We start from the raw sequence: 19,467 nt of genomic DNA on the forward strand, positions 1-19,467 counted from the left end.
TGAATTGAAATACTTGGGGTTCTATAACCTGCATCTCTGATGTTCTTGATTTGCAAAAAGAAAATGAAATATAATTGGACATGCCTTCAGTTAGTTCATCACGAGGCTTGGATGAGAGCTGCAACAAACTATTTTTTCCTTTTTGTTTACTCTGCAAATCTTTTCTTTTTTTTTCTTGGTAAATTTATCGTTTTGTCTAATAAATGACACAGAATAGTCAACTTGCCTGTCACAATGTTATCAAATATTTTGTTTTGTCAGACTGAAACCTACAGATATTCAGTTTTGTATCGCACAAGACAAAGAAAAGCAGCAAATCCTCGCAATTTACAAGCTGGGAACGAGGAATGTTACGTATCTAACCAAGATTAGAAATTAGTTCATATATTCCCGATCGGCCCTTTTTATAGCAAATATCATCCCAGCTTTATAAGATGGCGCCTGCCTGTGGGTGTCTGGGTGATATCTTGAGGACACAGAGGCAGCATTATTGTGCCTCACCTGGGAAATTGGTCCAAATAATTATTCAATGTAACATATTTAACTAATTGAGACAAATGAGAAAATGTTCTACTGTTGGACGTATCGTGGCTTTGACACTTCATTTCATTCCCCTGCCGTGGCCGTTGGTTTACGACAAACACCTCGCTAAGTGTTCACAGATGGTGTAGAGTTGGCAGACATAACTGTCCCTACCGAAAAGCTTTCTCATAACCCGAGAACCTCGTATGAAACTTCACTTGGACACCAGCACCGCCAGACGGGAGGAAATATTTCCAGTATGTTATGTGGAGGGTTAATTGGTGAAGGAATACAATATGTCTTTGAGTCCCTCAGTGTCGGTCGCTCTCTTTTTTCACTCCACCCCTCTCTCTCTCCCTTCCTGTCTCTCTCTTAACAAGTTACTGAAAAAAAATGTGTTTCCAATTAGGCACTGAGGGGAAAAAGAACAACTCTCGACTGCAAACGCTAAAAGAAATGTCTCGGGGAAGGAGGGCATTTACATCAGGAGATGTCACTTATTTCCTGTAAGATGAGTGGATGCAATTGTTATTAACAGAGTTTCACCTGTCTTCTATGTCTTCTTCTAATCAACCAGTTTCAGAAAACGTCTGTTTTTTTTATTGGTTTACAGTGAAATGGTGTTTAACCATTTGGAAAAGGTTCTACAACCAAAATAAGATGCACAGCAAATTTCAATGCCACTCTTCGTTTATTTATTTTTTGCTGTGTGTGTGTGTGTGTGCGTGCGTGCGCGTGTGTGCGCGCGCGCGTGTGAGAGAGTGACTTCATGTGCAGACAGTGGTCCTCTCCTGCATTGTGTGTGGCTGTCGGTCGGTTAGAGAGAGAGAGCGAGAGAGAGAAAGAGAGAGAGCGAGAGAGAAAGAGAGAGAGAGCTTGGCGAAGCCGCCGAGCCAGCGCAGAGAGGCACGGAGACGCAGCAGAGAGCATCAAGGCGACTTCATCTGGGAACGAATCAATAAAACAAGTTGGAAAAACAGGGATACGCCGGTGGGGGAAAAAAAAACAAAACATATCGGAAGAGTGATTTTCTGCACGGACATAAAATGAAAGGGTTACCTGGCTGCATTTTGGATTTCGAGTCTTTTATTGCCCCGCTGCGACTTTGACACAAGAGTTGCGCAGTCTCTACAGGAGTTGTCTGTTGGGGAGGAATTTCGGGCAACACGGAATCAAACTTGAGTTGGAGCTCCAGGAATATTGTGAAGAAAGACACAGTAAGTAACACAGTAACCGCATATCCTCATTGAACCTATCCTTATGAATTAAGAAAAAACTATTTTTTTCCGATGGCTCAGTGAAAGCGCGTTTTTCTCACGCACGGTAGTGCGGGCATCTTTACATAATCAAAGTCTACCTGCCACGTAGACGTAGCTAGAAAGCCATCAGTTGAGATAAAAAGGCTTCGATGGCATTAGCAGATGCCTAGAAATGCGCCGTGCGCGCCGTTATTTCGATTGGAGACGCTCGGTTGTGCGCGCGGCTGGAAAGAGGGACTTGGTTGCGCCAGAGTTGGGCTCTATTATCAAACTCTGGGATTGGAACAATATTTGTGGAAGGGAGTGAGTGGATGAGAAAAAAAGAGAAAACAAGCGGGCGTTGGGTCTGGGAGTAAAAGTTTGGACATCTGTGTTGATTTTCCACGCTGATCTGCAGTCAAGAGAATGCGTTTGGAATTTCCAATTTCATTGAACGTCTTCATCTCTCCTTTATATGCAACACCGTTCCTAAAAAAGTTATCCATAAGCCAGCCCCAGTTGTCCTACAACAGGATATACTTAGGTTGTCAGTGTCAGCACTTGTAGGTGTAGGTAATTGCTTAAACATGATGAAGTGGCCAGCGACGGACTGATGGTCCTTCATTTCTTGCGGGTGTTGGCATCCTCCCAAAGCAAACGCCTTGATGCTGTCTACTACCGGCAGGAGTCGATGCACCGCGCTGTGCTCCGGCCTCTGGCCTCCTAACACAACGACACTTTCATGAACTGCATGACTTCACTTCTCGCCGAACTCTGTTTAAAGATGGCAAAACTGATTACAGGGTTTGGTCCTGCACCCAAAACAAGATCAGAACTTCCAGATGTTTGATTCTCAGGCAGACAGGCAATGTTAATCTGCCTCACCTGCAAAGAGGATGGAGATACATAATGTATGTGTGCTCATTGTCCTGCAGAATCAGCAACAATATTCCAACATCTATCAACCCTTCCATCTCTGGCCAGGTGCTTCCTGCGGCTCTTGCATGAGTAGAGTCATGATATCTCATGCAAATGGTTGTGTTTATTCATTCATCTGAATGGTGCATGAAGGGGATTATCAGCAAAGTATAGCATTTACAGGAATGTGCAATGACCGCACGCACTGCTGCAAAGGTCAGGGTGTAAAATGAAAATGAAGCTTTGCATCCTGGATAAGAAGCAGTATGGCGTGTTCAGGAAGCAGATTCAGAGGCCACAAAATACCTTTAAGTGAATAAAGAACGGTATCTTTCTTTTTTTGCTCAACATGTAATGGTTGATGAAGTTGTACATTTTGGCCCAAAGCAGAATATCTCAATAACTGCTGGCCAGGCTGCTGTGAAACTTGGTGTCCACAGAGAATCATTTTAATCCCTTGGGAGACTCTTGACATTTAATTTAGAGCTGGTCATGTCAGAATTATCACTTCGACCAGCGATTTGAATCTGTTTAGAACAAAACAAATGTGCTGAATCAGGATTTGCATATTTTGCAATTTGTGTGCATTTGGCCCATTCAGAGGTTGCATTTGAATACTTTTGGTGACTCCTTGACTGTTGTCTCCAGTGCCATTAGAGTATAATAGCAAGGCTATAATTAAAGAAGATCTCTGACCACCTTAGGTCATTACATGAGCTTTCCATTACTGCCGCCTGAAAGATAAATGATCATCTCCCTTTATGAAAAAAAAAAAAAGACCTTATCACTGTAAAGTCCTCTTTGGATGGTCATTAACTCCACATATGTGTTTGAATGTGGTTATGTAAGTGAAAAATAAAAGCCATGGGATCATTTGAAGTTTTTTATTTTTACTGACTGTAAAAAAAAAAAGGAAGAAGTAAGCCATATGCTCCCTGCATGCTGTCCTTGCCCTTTGATGTAACCCAATTAATACTGATCTGAGGCTCAAATGGTTCGCGTTAGTGTGTGTCTATGAGTGTGTTTATTTGTGTTTTCCCAAGAGATGGCGAGAAGACTGTTTACCTCCCACCCACCGCCACAAACCTCAGGGGGTCTTTGATGGTAAAGTGGAGAGTGAGAACCATTTACACTTCTGTAGATTGATTAGCTTTCAAGCTGTTTTAATTATAGAGCCCACATTCTGCGAGTAATATTTCACAAAGAGTCACGTGTTGACTTTCCTGGTTGAAACTTTTTAACAATGTTATTTTAACCTTACTGTACCAGCTTCTGTGGAATCTCCTGTCTGCTGACACTAATACAGGCTGTGACAAATCCAACAGCTACATAGATAAGGCAACTAGAGAAAATGGTCTTCAGCATGTTCCGCCTTGTGCTGAAAATAAGACAATTTAACCTTTCCAATATGGACATGAAGAATAATTATTACTTGTTATCGCTACATTCCTCAGAAACAGGGCTGCAGCACACTTGGTGTCCTGACCTATAGTTTATTAAAACAACAAATTTCCTTTTTACCCATATCCTAATAGTCTAATTAATAAAATGCTTATGGGAAGATACAAGACGAAGATGACAAGAAGAAATTTACACAGAAACCACTTTGGAACAGCTTTCGGATAGCAAGAAAATAAAAAAGTTTCCGTTTTATGAATCCCTTTGCATACAGAGCAATCTGCAAGAGATAATGGCTTAGTACTAGAAAGGTTGAGCTCCTGTTAGATTTAATGTACTATATTTAACTTCACATACAGCTTTGTGTCTCTAAAGTCCTCTTATTAGTTAATCATACTATGTCACCCTGGACATGAAACACCAGCCCTCCGAATATGGGGCCATTCTCAGGAGCTCAGTGGTTTCCTTAGTAACCAGGGAAGCTGCACCGACTATTAGTCCTGGTCAATAGATTTGACAGGATTGCAAAAACACACTCTGATTCCCCAACTTGTGAGATGCTGAAAAGCTTTAAAAAAAAGGACAAGCTGATGCTTCTGACATCTGACCTTCTCGTTCCAACTAAACAAAACTCCCCCCTGCAAAGACTTATCGTCTCCCCTGAAGATGACTGTTTTATGTTTCCCCGCATGAGCTCTGACATCCGTCAAAGAGAGAGGGTCCTTGAAACATCTGTGTTGTGATTACCGAAGGCCTGATCCCTCCTCCCCCCCAGTCCGCGGACCTGCATTCCACCCATTCCTTCTCCCAATGTCCAGATTGTTTCCACATTCGTGCAGGTAACAAGAGTCACAATTTTGTGAGCCATTGTGGCAGAAAGGAAATTTCTCTCAAGGTCAAGTGAGCAAGGAAATGAATATTCTTATAGCTGTTGGAACTCTTGTTTTAATCAAGATCCAGTGAATAGTTACTAAGATTTGAAGAGTGTTCTTATACATGCTGTTGTGGAGCTTCTCAGTACAACCATTGCCTTCTAATCTATTCAGCCCATTAAGCACCACTTTTGTGGGAAGCTTGAAGGAGGTTGCAAATGTTTCTACTGTAGCTTCCCTTCCAACTCGTGTGTGAATCAGTGGTCAGACCACCACTTCTTCTACAACTGCTGATCATGATCAAGACAGCGATCACACTTGTGCATGACATACCACACTGCGGTTGCACCCAAATCTCTGGTCCTGATCACGCTTTTTTGGTTGCAGTGACATAGGACTCGTTGGGGAAACACACAACAGTCAGTCCATCAGCTGCAGTCAAAAACAGTTAAGCTAAAAATCTACTTCAAATTTCCAAATGTGTCCCCCTTATGCTTGACAGATTTTGTTTATATGATTGCAAAAACGTCATGTTCTGTGATATTAAATACCTCTGGGTGATCAGCGGCAACGAATGCAAGTTTGTCTTTGTTTTTTGTATTTAATAATTCACATTAGGAGGTCCACACTTGGACTAGATTGGACGGAAGAAGAAAAGTTATCTTTGAACTTATTGGAATGAACTTAAAAGTATTGGCCTCCACTCCTAAAATGGCATTTAATGTTATTTCCGCCTGGATATCAGATCAGAGCAGACATTGTTGTGGATAAATAATTGAAATACTTGCATTAATGTGTGTATAGTGCTGAGACACTCACTCATGTACCTATTAAAATATAGCTTTGTGGGTATGAAGAGTGGCCTCCAAGTACTGGAGACCTTCCTGGCTGTCACTCACTTGTTTTTCTGGTAATTAACGAGGAGATTTAAATGTCTTCTTCAAACTCCTCTGTTAGTTCCTCATTTTCTCAGCTGATATAAAAATAAAACTGTGGTTTTCACAGGAAGCTATACTACTTCTCGTGTGAGACTCGAAGACTGCAGTTTACGATAGCAGACCTTTTTGACGTCGTTATCTCATAATGTGGTTACTTGTTGGGACAATAACATGTTGGAAGCCCTAATGGTAATTGTTTATCATGTCGTCCAGTGGTTCTCTAATTATATACTTCCCCTGTCACATGTTCTCTGGTGTTGAATATTCCCATTTAAAATGAGCAACCTTATCATGGTTGCTTCATTTTAAAGAAAATTGACTAAAGAGTCTAAAAAATAAGGAAAAAGTTGTCTTATCTCTGAATGCCCTGCAGGAAGCTCGGTTTCCAGCCCTGCAGAAAAGTGGACTCATTTCTACTTTTCAAATTTTGCCGCTTGGGCAGAAGCAGCTTTTTCAACCTATTCTCACTCCCAATTGTCAAATACTGACACTTTGTCAGTGCTCCTTGGTGTCTGATACCAATGCACAGAGGCACCTTTTAGTGTCTGTATGCAACGCACCAGGCTTTCGTCTAACTCTGATGTAAACCCAAGCGATCATTATTAGACTCAGTGAAACGGACATAATAAAGAGTGCGTGATAGTCTGCCTAAGGAGGGTCTGCCTATCCATGAGATCACTGTTCGTGTCCCATGTGAAACAAAAAGTCAAAGCTGTCTTATTTGTTCAGGTCAGTCATGTGACTTGTTAGTCATTAATTATTTAGGTTTAGAAAAAGATTGTGGTTGACGTTGACCCGACCGACTAAGTGGTTTTGCTACCTAAGCCTAACTTCCTGTGAAGACGGGACTATATTTTGAAAAGACACCATGAATGTAACAAGTGGAAACTGACACGCCATCTCTGGCACATCCAAAACTGGTGCTAGTAGGGTACGTAGAAGGTCACTGATGGAAGCGTACGGCCACTGATAAAGCGTTGACATTTGAAGAGTATCGTAACGAGCTGGTGAGATTAGGCAACAAAGCCACTTGGTAAGGGTCAGAAAAAACACCATGGTTTGACCTAATATAGGTAGGTCCACACTTGTAACGTAAGTGTAGTCTTGCTTTTTTTAACTATGTCCATTAGATGTCTCATAATGATTTAACATATCTAGACAACTTAGGGAAATGGAGAGGAGCGCTGGGAAAATAAAGAAGATGATGAGACAAAGTAAAACAGACCCCAAGAGAGAAAAGCAGGCAGGCACATACCTACTTTTCCCACTAGTCTTACACAAGTCTGTTTTTAAGGTCTCAGCGTACCTGTCAAGAACCATTTCCTCCTCGCACATTGATGCTAACTCTACACACTGCTGCACTGTCATCATAGTGGGAGCTGCCAGATACCCACCCAGAGAGCTAAGTTTACTACAAAGTGTGCACACTGTGAAATGTGGGCGACTCATACAGTATCTTGACAGCATGCATTGGCATTCCCAGAGACGGAACAACGACTGTATTTCAACCAAATATGTCTTGTAGTGGACCTCTAAATTTTCAAATACTAAGAGGCAGATAAAGACATCAATATTGCATTCCCATGCAAGTTAGACAATGTTGATATTGGTCAGTTATAATCAGCTGTTGTTCACACTAAGATTCAGGCGGACCTCGATGCTCACAATCTTGTGAGCACAAACCACAATGGCGAAATTTCAGAGGCTCGTGCTGGCGGGCACCAGACCGCGTCAGCTTGTGAAAGATGCATGCGGTGGCCCTTACTTCACAGTGTTGAGACATTGATCCCATTTATTAACCTCTTTTCAACTCTTCATCCCTCATGTCTCAATTCTGTGCTGTGTATGTGTGTGAGGGCAATGAGGATTGAGGTTATGCAAAGAGCGTCTTTGGTTAGTCATGAGTAAAACAAAAAGAGGAACCAAAATGTGCAAATCATTTTTACACCCAGCTGTATCTGAAGGATATCCTTTAAAACTAGCACAGCAGGTTCTGTAAATAACTTAACCAAAGCTCTAACACCATTCAAGCGCAGGCTCGACTGCTCTCAGCTGCTTACGTCATGGCTCTGTGTAAAAGCCCTATTACAGTGCTGTGTGTTTCTCTAATTAACAGACGGTGACACATGTGTTGTAGGGTTCGACCAGTACTCCAGCACTTTGAATTTAAGGTGAAACAATCAGGTGTACACTGCAGTATTTACTGAAATTAGAGAATAAAAACGTTTTGTTCATTTCAAGAAAGCAGCTGAGTGCGAAAGAATATTCTCAGATGCGGAAGTAGGATTTTTTTTTTTTTAATGAAAACAGTTTTGGATCCGAATTTGTGCATTCTTCCCAGAAGAGGAAAGCTACATGTGAGTGAATATTAGTTAAATAGCTTATGTTTATCCATTCACGTGATATACCCGGAACGCCTTGAGTGAATATTTTTCAAATTTGGCTCAAACATCGAACTGGACTCATTGACGAACTGATTGGATTTTTGTGGTCAAAGGTCAAGGTCACTGTGAACTCACAAAACACAGTTTTGGCCATAAGTCAAGAATTGAAGTGCCAATTATGCCAACTGCATTGCCCACAAATGTCTAGAAGGATAAAATAAAGAAGTAATTACATTTGGATGTAACCAGCAAGTTGACTGGTTGGCGAAGGCATACAACCTTTTTCTTTTGCGGAGCACTCGGTAACTATTGTTTTCAAATTATGATAGCTTGTTTTCTGCCTTCATTCTGGTCTTCAGTGAAACATGTACAGTTGGACTGAGGTCAGGTGGTTGGCTTGGCCGGTCATGAACATTCCACTGCTTGGCCATAGAAACTCCTTGGCTGTCTTTGTCTGTGTGTTTGAAAAAACTGTCCTGCCGCTGCTTTGTTCTATGTTTAAAAGGGCCACAAGTCACTCAATACTGGAATGAAGGCCATCAACCTTAAAGCTCAGCACTTAAACTTTGTAATCATTGGTTGATTCAAACTGAAACGTGCTGAAATAGAGCCAAAACAATAGGGATGCGTCACTTTCCAAATGCCTCTACAGACCGCACTGTGTCTCACAACTTCCCTGCTGTGTCATTGTTTTACAGTGTCTTTGCATTGAAGATTTAAGTAATAATCATTTCATCAGTGCAGAGAACTAAGGGATGAATTCAAAGAACGCTGAAATCCCTAATGACCGCACTGACGCAATCCCATATTGCATCTGGGCTGTGGGTGATGTAACCGTGGAATCTGTCTCCAATAGTGTGATTTCATAAGAGGATGACTGAACACACCCAACAATAAACTACAGAGAAACCTGTCACACATTGTAGAGGCTGTTTAATCCGAGGTAGGCATTGCTTAATATTTGGAGAAGTTTGGTTATCCTATTGAAACCAACACAACTGTAAATGCAATAAAGTCTCGTAGGGTATCTCTCTGCATCAGAGGAAGTGTTTCCCTGATGGATCCAAGTAGAACTACAGTTTATACTGTGTGTTTTTGTGTTAGCTTAGGTGTGAAGGGGTGTACACACCAATGCATTTGTGTCATACAGTTTACGCCCCTCTGAGCTGCATTTCTGAGGGCTTTTCAAGGATTAATGTTATGCTTATTTTTTGTTTTTCCTGTTCCTGCCATTTTGCTTTAAAAAAAAACCCTGCTTTACCGAAACATGTGGATCAAATCTTAGCAAATCTTTAAGACCTTAAAGCAAAGAAGCTTATTAGATGGACACATACAAAATTAAAGGGTGTGTTATAGGCTGCTTTGCCCACAAGTTTGATTTCGGTTGTCACTAGGCTTTCCCAAACTATGATCCCTGGAAGAAATTATAACCAAATAATTAAAAAGGCTTTTTTAGATGTTATTAATGATTCTGGCCGTTGTTTAGAAATAAAGCATTGCTTTCAGGCGAACCATAAGCCACTGTGAAAGCCACTCAGCCTGTCTCTACTGAGCGGTGTGCAATTAAGCACATTAGCTCCTTTTCCTTGGGAATCAGTCAGAGTACATCTTAGTATTAAGTGCTTCTGTTGGCGATATGATGAAATGCCGCACAACCTCGGTAGTGTGGCTTCCTTAGTGTCATAATTTGAAGTGTGCAGCTTTTTTAATAGTAGCTGTCAAGTTCAAAAATGTTTTTTTTTTGGGGGGTGAAATGAATCACTGCTCACTGTAAAGTGGACTCCATGATTAGTTAAGTGTTGTCTGAATGTATAGTGAGAATTATTAAACCCTGTATAGCAGACTCAAAGTATCCAACAATCCATCGTTAAAAGCAGTGAACAATGATGGACACAAAGCAGGCACTACATACCATCATGCACTGCACTGAAGGAAAAATGGCAGACGGACCGGAAAACAATATATTTATGTGAGCAGAGCATCACAATATTAACGGCCACAAAGTACTTTGTATTTATTAATGTGGGAAAGGACACTTATTGCAATGACATTGGGTAATCCATCTTGACCTTCCACAATAAAAGCCCAAGACAGACAGGATACGCTGCATCACTGCTTGCCAGGGGGAACTCAGATTCACTCAGAGAATTTTACTGTGTGGCGAGTCAACGAAATAGCTTACTATATGTATTGATCAAAAAAATGCATGTTGGCATTTATTGCTGATGGCCCAGCAGCTTAGCTTGATGTGGCATTTTTTTATTGCGCAAAAGCAATGAAACAAATAACAATGCAGATTGACCCGAGTAGTGTCAGAAAGTGATTATATTATTTGGAGTATGGAATGAATGAATGATTTCAGACGCAGCCCCCAGCACTGTGGTAAAAAACACATCACTCTCAAATCCAGTCAAATGTGGTCTAGTCTATTTTGGTCTTGTTTGTAGGTCACCTCATGTTTTATTTTGATCAAATATGGTCTAGTTTATAACACTAATCTCATTCTATTTTATTCTATTCTTCATCATCACATTTAACAACTGAACATGTGTAGTTTGTGCCTCCGCGTGCTGAGATGGAAGTGCTTAAGTGGTTGGAGGGGTATCATCCACTGACGAGCCGTGAATCAGCCCGTCACGGCTGCGGTCACACATGACTCAACACTAGCTCTCAATCCAGCCCTTGTCCTGAGCCCGGCCGCTCCTCAGCAACTGCTTGAGACTATGTGTGAGCGTGAGGGTGTGCGTGGTTTGTGTGCGCTCGCCCATGATGTTAAAGAGACAGCCTATGTGTGTGACTGAATGTTTATGCGCATTCTGGGTTAGTAGAAGTCCTGTTTCTCTGCTTTCTCGGGTGGGATCTTGGAAACAATGGGCACATTGTGTGGAGAGTTGGCAGAGGGGGAGTAGGGGGGATGCTGAGGAGGAGGAGTGAGGTGGAGAGGAGGAGACAGGAGAGGAAAGCTGAGGAAAAGAGAGGTGATAGAGGATGAGTAGGAGGGAGAGACAAGAGGCAGAGAGGAGAAATGGAGAGGAAAGGGGGAAGTGTGAAAAGAGTTAAGGGGGGAGGAAAGGGAGGAGAAGTGAGAGAAGAGGAGGAGGAGAAAAGCAACTAGAAAAGGGAAAGGATTGGGTGCGAGGATTTCAGATGAAACGGTGAGGGGAAAATTGGAATGGAAAGGGAGAAAAAAAGAGAAATCACCAGTGGGAAAATGTTGAAGGGGATCTTAGGAAGCTAGGAAACAGGATGGAGGGAGAGAGGAAGCAAAAGGAATATAATGATGTGTGGAACACAGTTGGAAAAGGAGGACAAGTGAGCGTAGATTATGTGAAAAAACAGGAAAGGAGAGATGGGAAAAGTATGGAAAATTCTAAGTCCTCTCAGTTTCACTTGTCATACCTATAATACCCATGTTGCCACAACAGCTTCAAGTGGGAACAAGTGGATCGGGCTCAATTTCACATATTAAATCTTTATAAACCCAGTAATTATAAATAATCTCTAAAAATGAATCAGGCCAAATCAGCCAATTTGAGGTTGAAGCCTCACCCAGGACTGTCATGCAGGACTGTCATACAACAACAACATGCATGGACATGTCAGTCAAATGGGCAGAATTTTTAAGATACAAACTCGATAGATTGCTAGCCAGCAACTTTGCAGGTGGGGGGAAGTTAATGTCAGGTGTATATAAAGTTTGTTTATGAAAAGTTAATAAAAACACACAGATTTACGAGGAGAATTTGACACAAGATGCCGTTAACACTAGAAACTCCAGGATTCAAGGGTCCGTTTAGCTTTGTTATCCAGTCTTTAACTGTCTTTTTGAAGACTTTATTCATTTATCAATTTTTTTCATGTTAAAAACAGTTATGGTTGCTGTTAGCTGTCCAGTGGCAAATGCCGTGTGCCGTGTTCTTAACTTGTCGACCAATCAGAGGCTTTGGTACTAAATCTGGCAGCTCCAATCTCAAACACATTGCGCTATGGAATACCATTAGAGATAAAAACAAATTAAATAATGTATAGTATGATTACTGCGGTCTATCTGACAAAGGTGGCAGTCAAGCCTAGAACGTAATAACATAAAACACACAAATTCTGTGTGTTTTATGTTATTACGCTCTAGGCTTCATCAAACATCAAAACACACATTTAGGAATATGTGTGCGCTGAAAGGCTTTTAGGTTTAAACTGATTTATTTGCATTATAAAACAATCTGTCATAGAGTCTTAGGTATTGGTAAATACTTAACTCTTAACTTTACTTTCAGATGATGCCTCCCTCTTTCAGAACTCATTCAGAACAAAGTCTGGTTTGAGAAATGCTGCACAGCTGAACTCTGTAATATGGAAGATGTATTTGATACACTAGAAATAGTTTTACATCTTTAAAAATCACCATCATTATGTCCCAGATGTGAACACTGGAATCATTATCCAATATGATAATTAATGCATATCTGTAATAACTCTTAGATGCTCTGTGGCTTTTTTTTTTATGAGAATGAATAATTCATACAGAGCCAGAAACCACAGAGCCAATATTTCCTTCTGATGAACTGCAGGGATCATTCCTGGGTTATAAAACATTAGCATTTTTTTCACCTGAACTTGAACATCCAAATGAGCTTCATATGATCATATTTTCTAAAGTCAGTGGATGCATTGTGTTCTCCATAAACAAAAATCAACATAATTCCCTGAAACTATACAGCAGCATTATAATCTGACACACTAATAATTGTTCTGGTATACAGACTAAACTTTCTCACCGCATAGGAATAATATGTCAAACATGTAATTCAGTGATGTTCCCCTGAAAGCTTTATTGCTCTGAGGACTGTTTTAACTGTTTTGACTGTTTTAAGCAACCAGAAGGTTGGATGATGGAATGTTGAGAAACTGGGAGCAGACTTTGGTTCAGTTTCTGATTGGACCAAGCCAATTTATCTCAGTACGTCACCAATGATAACTCAAACTCAAAGATAAACTGACATGCAGAGTACCTACCATGCTTATTATATTGACTAAGGTTGCCAAAGCAGGGTCGCTCACAATGGTGAGTAATCTTAATTTCAGGCAAAACGTTATTGGCCAGCTGGCCTTTATCATTGTCACAACTGTACAGTGCAGAAGCCTCTTAAAAAGACAGAACACAGTGATCCCCATTTAAGGTAACTAACGTGGAACCTTCTGTAGAAAGAAGATATTTACTGACAACCGACCAGCATCTGACACCGGAGCAAGGTGCAAGTTGGAACTTGCTCACCCATGACATCTCCTTACATATCAAATAAATAAACATGCAAATAACATAGGCAAATGTTTACAATTGAAGATGCTTGATAACAACGTTTACAATAGTGAGAGCAATAGATTGACTGATAGGGCAGTGTCAGCTTTTGATCTTAGATTGAGGCTCAATAGTAAGTAAAGTAAGAATTGAATGCTGGATCAACAATGGATATTTTTGCCTCTGGCTGTAAGCATATTTATGAGGGATCTAGCGGTGAGGTTGCAGATTGTGCCAAGAGTGTAGGAGAACTACGTTAGCTGATGCGAAAGCGTCTCACGTGTTTAATTTGTCTGTTCTGGGCTACTGTAGAAACAAAAAGAGGACCCACTCTGTATGTAGATATAAATGGCTCTTTTTAAGGTAACGAAAACACTACGTTTCTTATTTTATGGTGATTCTACGCTAAAGAAAACATACTTGTTAATATTATATTTAATTACTGCCTATAGATCCCTTTAAAAGCTACACACAGTTCCCTCAATATATCTGTGGCCTCCTCAGCACCACTATTAGGCCAAAACTTCCAGGGTATCAGTATAAAATGCACATCAACCTGATTTCAACAAGAGTGTAATCTTATCTTCACGGTTTGCCCATTTCAACAAGCATTTTGGAGTCTAATGAGAACAGTTTTAGTGGCTGTAGAAATATTTGAATATGAAGTGTTTCATTCAGTTGCAGTAAAAACATGAAAAAAAAATCTGTAATACATTTTATTAAGTAGCACATCTAGAAGTATCTGTATGAGTTTGCTCTTTTGCAAAGAACAGACAAAGTGTGTATGATTGTAACAATAAAAGAGGGACTACGTTAATTAAGAGTGTGTGTGTGTGTGTGTGTGTGTGTGTGTGTGTGTGTGTGTGTGTGTGTGTGTGTGTGTGTGTGTGTGTGTGTGATTAGGGGCATGGTGTGACTATACAGATGCAGCCCTGATGCTTGAGTTATGACCTCACTTGTGTGGATTGCAGGGTGGTCCTTTCATAGGCTGTTAGACACACTCACGCACACGCGCACACACACACACACACACACACACACACACACACACACACACACACACACACACACACACACTTTCTTCTTCTCTCTCTCTTCACACAGCCAGACTTTATCACACATTACTAACAAGCATGAAGAGAGTGTGTCACACACTCAGGCACAGCGACCGTTTTGTTCTCTGTCTTTAACACCCCGGGTTCAACACATTGTACACACACACTCCTGAACTTTCCCGCTCAAACACACATGAATGCACACACACACACACACACACACACACACACACACACACACACACACGAAAATCCTTCAACTCAACAAACTCTCTCTTTTATGGTGCACATATACACACACACCCAGGTGCAGGAATACAGAAGTCCAAAATCCCCTTTTTTAAATATCCTCTTTCTTGCTCAATCTTTCCCTTTTTCAAGACCCACCCACCATCTGTTGCAAACACACACGTGCGCACACACAATGACAGGATCTTTCTCTGCAGGCTCCGAGGGTCTTATGAAAGTGTTGGGAATGTGTACTGAGAGGCCACTGACACTTCCTCCACTTTCTAGTACTGACGGCTGGCGTCAAGCCCATAATGCCCCGGTGACTGTTCCCTCCAGACATCTAATGGCCATAAACCGCAGATGACAAGCAGAATAAATGGGCTTTCATCTGCGGCGGTTATTGTCGAAGAGACTCCCTCACCGTGGACCTAGCCTGTCACTCAGTGCCTATTAGTGCTTGGCTTTCTCTGGATGAAAAGCAACGATTAAAAGCCTCAGAATTACACGCAACTGTTGCTCCGAGTAGCAACAGGGGCGTTTATGTTCTATGCAGTGTGTGTTGCATTATTCTCCGAACTGCCAGGGGGCGCACAAACAAAATGAACTGCGAGGAATCAAAAATACAATGAGTGTAACTCAGCCTCCACAATTCTGAGGAGGGAATGTAATTATCTATAAACTCAATGAAATGAAAGAAGTCAAGAATTACATGCAATATAAATACACAAAGGTTGATTATCCTAAATTTGATTTGGCAGCAAAATATTCACTCAAATGAAGAATTTAAAGATCTCCTGTTTTTAAACCATTAAAAAACATATTGGCCTTCTTTGTATAATCCCTAGACATATAAATAGTGATTTTAATCTGTGCTGAGCTGCGGTTTAGGGATGGTAACAAAGATCAAGGACTGTGACTAAGCAACATAGTCATTTGATTTTGCTAACTTAGACTGCTGAAGCCTCATATTAACTACAGATAAACTTTTGAATGAGACAGAAGGAAGACTGTGGAGTTTGTCCGTACATTGTAAGCGCATTATTAGGGGGTCCTATTATGGCCAGTTTGAACAGAAGGAGTTTTTATAGCAAACTAAAAAACTGTTTCAATGCACATTTGAGCACTGCAAAAACTATCCTTTAAATGAGCCTTAATCTTTTTGAATGGTCTAGAATTAAAAAAGATTGTTAAAACAAAACATACAGTAATACATGTCAAGAAAAATGTAGCCCTATTATAATGATTACTGGCCAGTGTTTAATATTTTTTATACCTCCTCAGAAACCAACGGGCAGAAAAGAAACAGATACATCATGCTCGCCTGGAGCAGTATGATTCGGGATGATTCAGTGAATGAAATAACATTTTACAGCCACTCCAAGCAAACATGGCAGCAGACGGAGTCCCTTATCGGCACGCCGCAGGAAATTGGACATATAAACAGAGCCCAGAGAACCGTTTATTTAATTGATTAGGACTTCCTTTATACTGTTATTGGTGCACGGCCATGCCTAACACACACCCGCCTCGGCTAAGGGATATGGAGATGTTGTGCGCTGCCAACATTCTGAGCCAGTCTACTGTATAGCTGATGTACAGTATTGCTTTTGGCTTGGACTATGGGGAAAATAAATGGGCTATATTTAGAATTTATAGCATAGGGTTCCACCGAAGAAAAGCACAGTCAGGAACTTAGTTATGGGTTATCGCTACTGGCAAAACTCACCCATAACATTGTGTATGTCTTGTATACCATGACAGTCCAAACAGTAAGCTCTAGTAGCAGTGAGATTTAGAGCAGGAATTTAAAAAAAAATTGGCCAAACTTCAGCTTTGATAGCTTTCAACACTGCCTCATTTCCCAGGAGTATCCCTTAGTTTTCATGTGAATTTTTGAGAGGTGAAGGTTGTGATTTTAAGTCTAAGGGTTGAAAAAATTCTGCATGTTTGCAATTCAGTTTTGGCAGAGCTGAGAGAAGAAGAGGGCTTAGAGGATTTGGTCGGTCACATAGGAAGGTGAATGGAGAGAGACGTGTTTGGACAAAAACAGCCTTTGACACAGAACTTCTAACACTCATCCTTTCATTCCTCGTCCCCTAGCCTCCTCTCTCCATTTGTCTCCTTACTTACACACACAAACACACACACAATACACTCTCCCTTACTATAGCCCAGAGGTCCTGTTTCCGGTCTCGGGGGTGTGAGACAGACCAGCCAGCATCTGTGTGGGACTGGAGCTCATTACACACACACACACACACACACACACACACACACACACACACACACACACACACACACACACACACACATGTTGTTGTGAGCATTGCTTATGTGCGTGTGGGTCGACTCTTAGCGTCGTGTTGCCACTAAGTTTTCTCAGTTTCCTCTGGTGCCCCCTTTTTCTTTTAAAGCAGGAACTCTTGTAAAATTTCACCAGATGGAAAAAAAACAAACATGGCAGCTTCATATCACACAGGGGTTTATTCACACAGCAAACATAAACACATACAGCTGCACATATATAGCAGTCAACTGGCACTTGCAACTGCAGACAATAGGAGTTTTGTTACTAACAATCGTTTTTGCTCTTATCAAGCTGCTGTTCACGTCTTAACGCTGTTTTTCTGTATGTGCAACACTCATTACACCACACACACGACGACTAATCATGTTGAGTCTGAATCCATGTTTTCAGGAAGCAGCTTAAGTCCACATGTTTCCTAAAGCGCTGCTTTGTGTTGAGTGTTATGAAAGAGGAATATATGCATTCTGTTTCTTGTAGACATATGTTGTTTGGGTGTCCTAAACCCATGTGAATACATAGTTTAAAAAACCTTTACCATACTTTAAAGAGCTAAAGAATATTTTTTACCAAATTATGGTCATTGGATGTATTGATAGATGATTCCAACATGTTATCCCGAATAAATATTGCAAAAAAGAAATTGAGTGGGCGTGAGCTTGGACTGAAAAAAAGCTTCCTTTATCTTTCTTGTTTTGTTTTGTTAAATTATTTTGGGAATAATAAAGTACATAGGTCCAGATTCAAACTAACAAACAGCGACATTGCTCACTTCAATCTATCTTTTGTGATCTTCAAACAAGCGCAAATAATTCTAGAAACCTAGCCTTTTCCGTGGTATTTTTAATGCGTGGGTATCGTCTTGAGATGATGAGCAGTGTACAGATCAGTGCATATGAATAATAAGTGTCTGTACATATATACCAACAGATCTACACATCAATCGTTCCTAACATATCTAATTTATTTTCTCCCTTTAGAAAGCACCACTGCCACCATGGACAATGAAATGTGCTACTACAATGAGACCATCGCCTTCTTCTACAACCGCAGTGGCAAGACCCTCGCCACTGACTGGAACTTCGTCAGCCGGCTGGTGATGGGCCTGGGCATCACCGTGTGTATCTTCATCATGCTCGCCAACCTCCTGGTGATGATCGCCATCTACGTCAACAGGAGATTCCACTTCCCCATCTACTACCTGATGGCCAACCTGGCGGCTGCTGACTTCTTTGCCGGACTGGCCTACTTCTACTTGATGTTCAACACAGGGCCAAACACCCGGCGCCTGACCGTGTCCACGTGGCTGCTGCGCCAGGGCTTGATCGACACCAGCCTGACGGCATCCGTGGCCAACCTGCTCGCCATTGCAATCGAGCGCCACATCACCGTGTTCCGCATGCAGCTGCACACACGCATGAGTAACCGCCGCGTGGTGGTGGTGATCGTCATCATCTGGACCATGTCCATAGTCATGGGGGCCATCCCCAGTGTGGGGTGGAACTGCATCTGTAGTCTTGAGCACTGCTCCAACATGGCGCCGCTCTACAGCAACTCCTACCTGGTCTTCTGGGCGGTGTTTAACTTGGTGACTTTTGTTGTCATGGTGACACTCTATGCCCACATCTTTGTCTATGTGCGCCAGAGGACCATGAGGATGTCGCGGCACAGCTCCGGGCCGCGGCGCAACCGAGATACCATGATGTCTCTGCTGAAAACCGTGGTGATTGTGTTGGGTAAGTAAGAGATACAATCTGTCTTTCTGTCTGTGTTTCCGTCCGTCCGTCTTTTTATATCCATTTATCTAGTTAGTTATATCTACTCCATATATACTGTATCAATCTCTAACTAGCAAGCTACATCAACTGTGTATATCCAGTACTATATCTCTGTTGCAATGGATGCAACATTTGAAGTCATCAGCAGCAGCAGCAGCAGAACAATGAATCTGTTGATGGCTCTGCAACATTCAGCACAAACACAATCTGCCTTGCACGACTGTAAGCCTCAAATACATCATCTCAGCCGACCCCGTCCCTTTATGAATCCCGTTCACGCACTCTGATTGAAAATGAGCAGTTTTACGTAAGAAGGCTGTTGCATTTCATTTTGCTGAGGCCAAAGCTGACTATGACTATCCAATGCTGAGTTGCTACATTCAGTTGTCCCATGTGCAAGAGATGGAATAGATTGCTGCCATAGCACTTTGACAGATGTGTTTGGTTGACTTTAAAAAGTTAAAACTCCAAACCAAATTCACACCCTCAGTGGATGAAGGATGTTAGCAGTACTGCTATCACAGCCTTTTTT

At 41.4% G+C, this 19,467-nt stretch overlaps 1 protein-coding gene across 1 annotated transcript in view; it reads left to right on the forward strand.

Annotated features, from left to right (window-relative positions):
- Positions 1 to 1,454: 1,454 nt before the first annotated feature.
- Positions 1,455 to 19,467, forward strand: part of lpar1 (lysophosphatidic acid receptor 1) — a 36,460-nt gene continuing 18,447 nt past the window's right edge. Inside the window, exons 1-2 of the mRNA XM_054612809.1 lie at positions 1,455 to 1,739; positions 18,138 to 18,893. Of these exons, the coding sequence (XP_054468784.1) occupies positions 18,155 to 18,893 (739 nt within the window). The 5' untranslated portion in view covers positions 1,455 to 1,739; positions 18,138 to 18,154. The remainder of the gene's footprint in view (positions 1,740 to 18,137; positions 18,894 to 19,467) is intronic.

Source organism: Anoplopoma fimbria, chromosome 14, assembly GCF_027596085.1.
Source record: "Anoplopoma fimbria isolate UVic2021 breed Golden Eagle Sablefish chromosome 14, Afim_UVic_2022, whole genome shotgun sequence".
NCBI classification, from domain to species: domain Eukaryota; kingdom Metazoa; phylum Chordata; class Actinopteri; order Perciformes; family Anoplopomatidae; genus Anoplopoma; species Anoplopoma fimbria.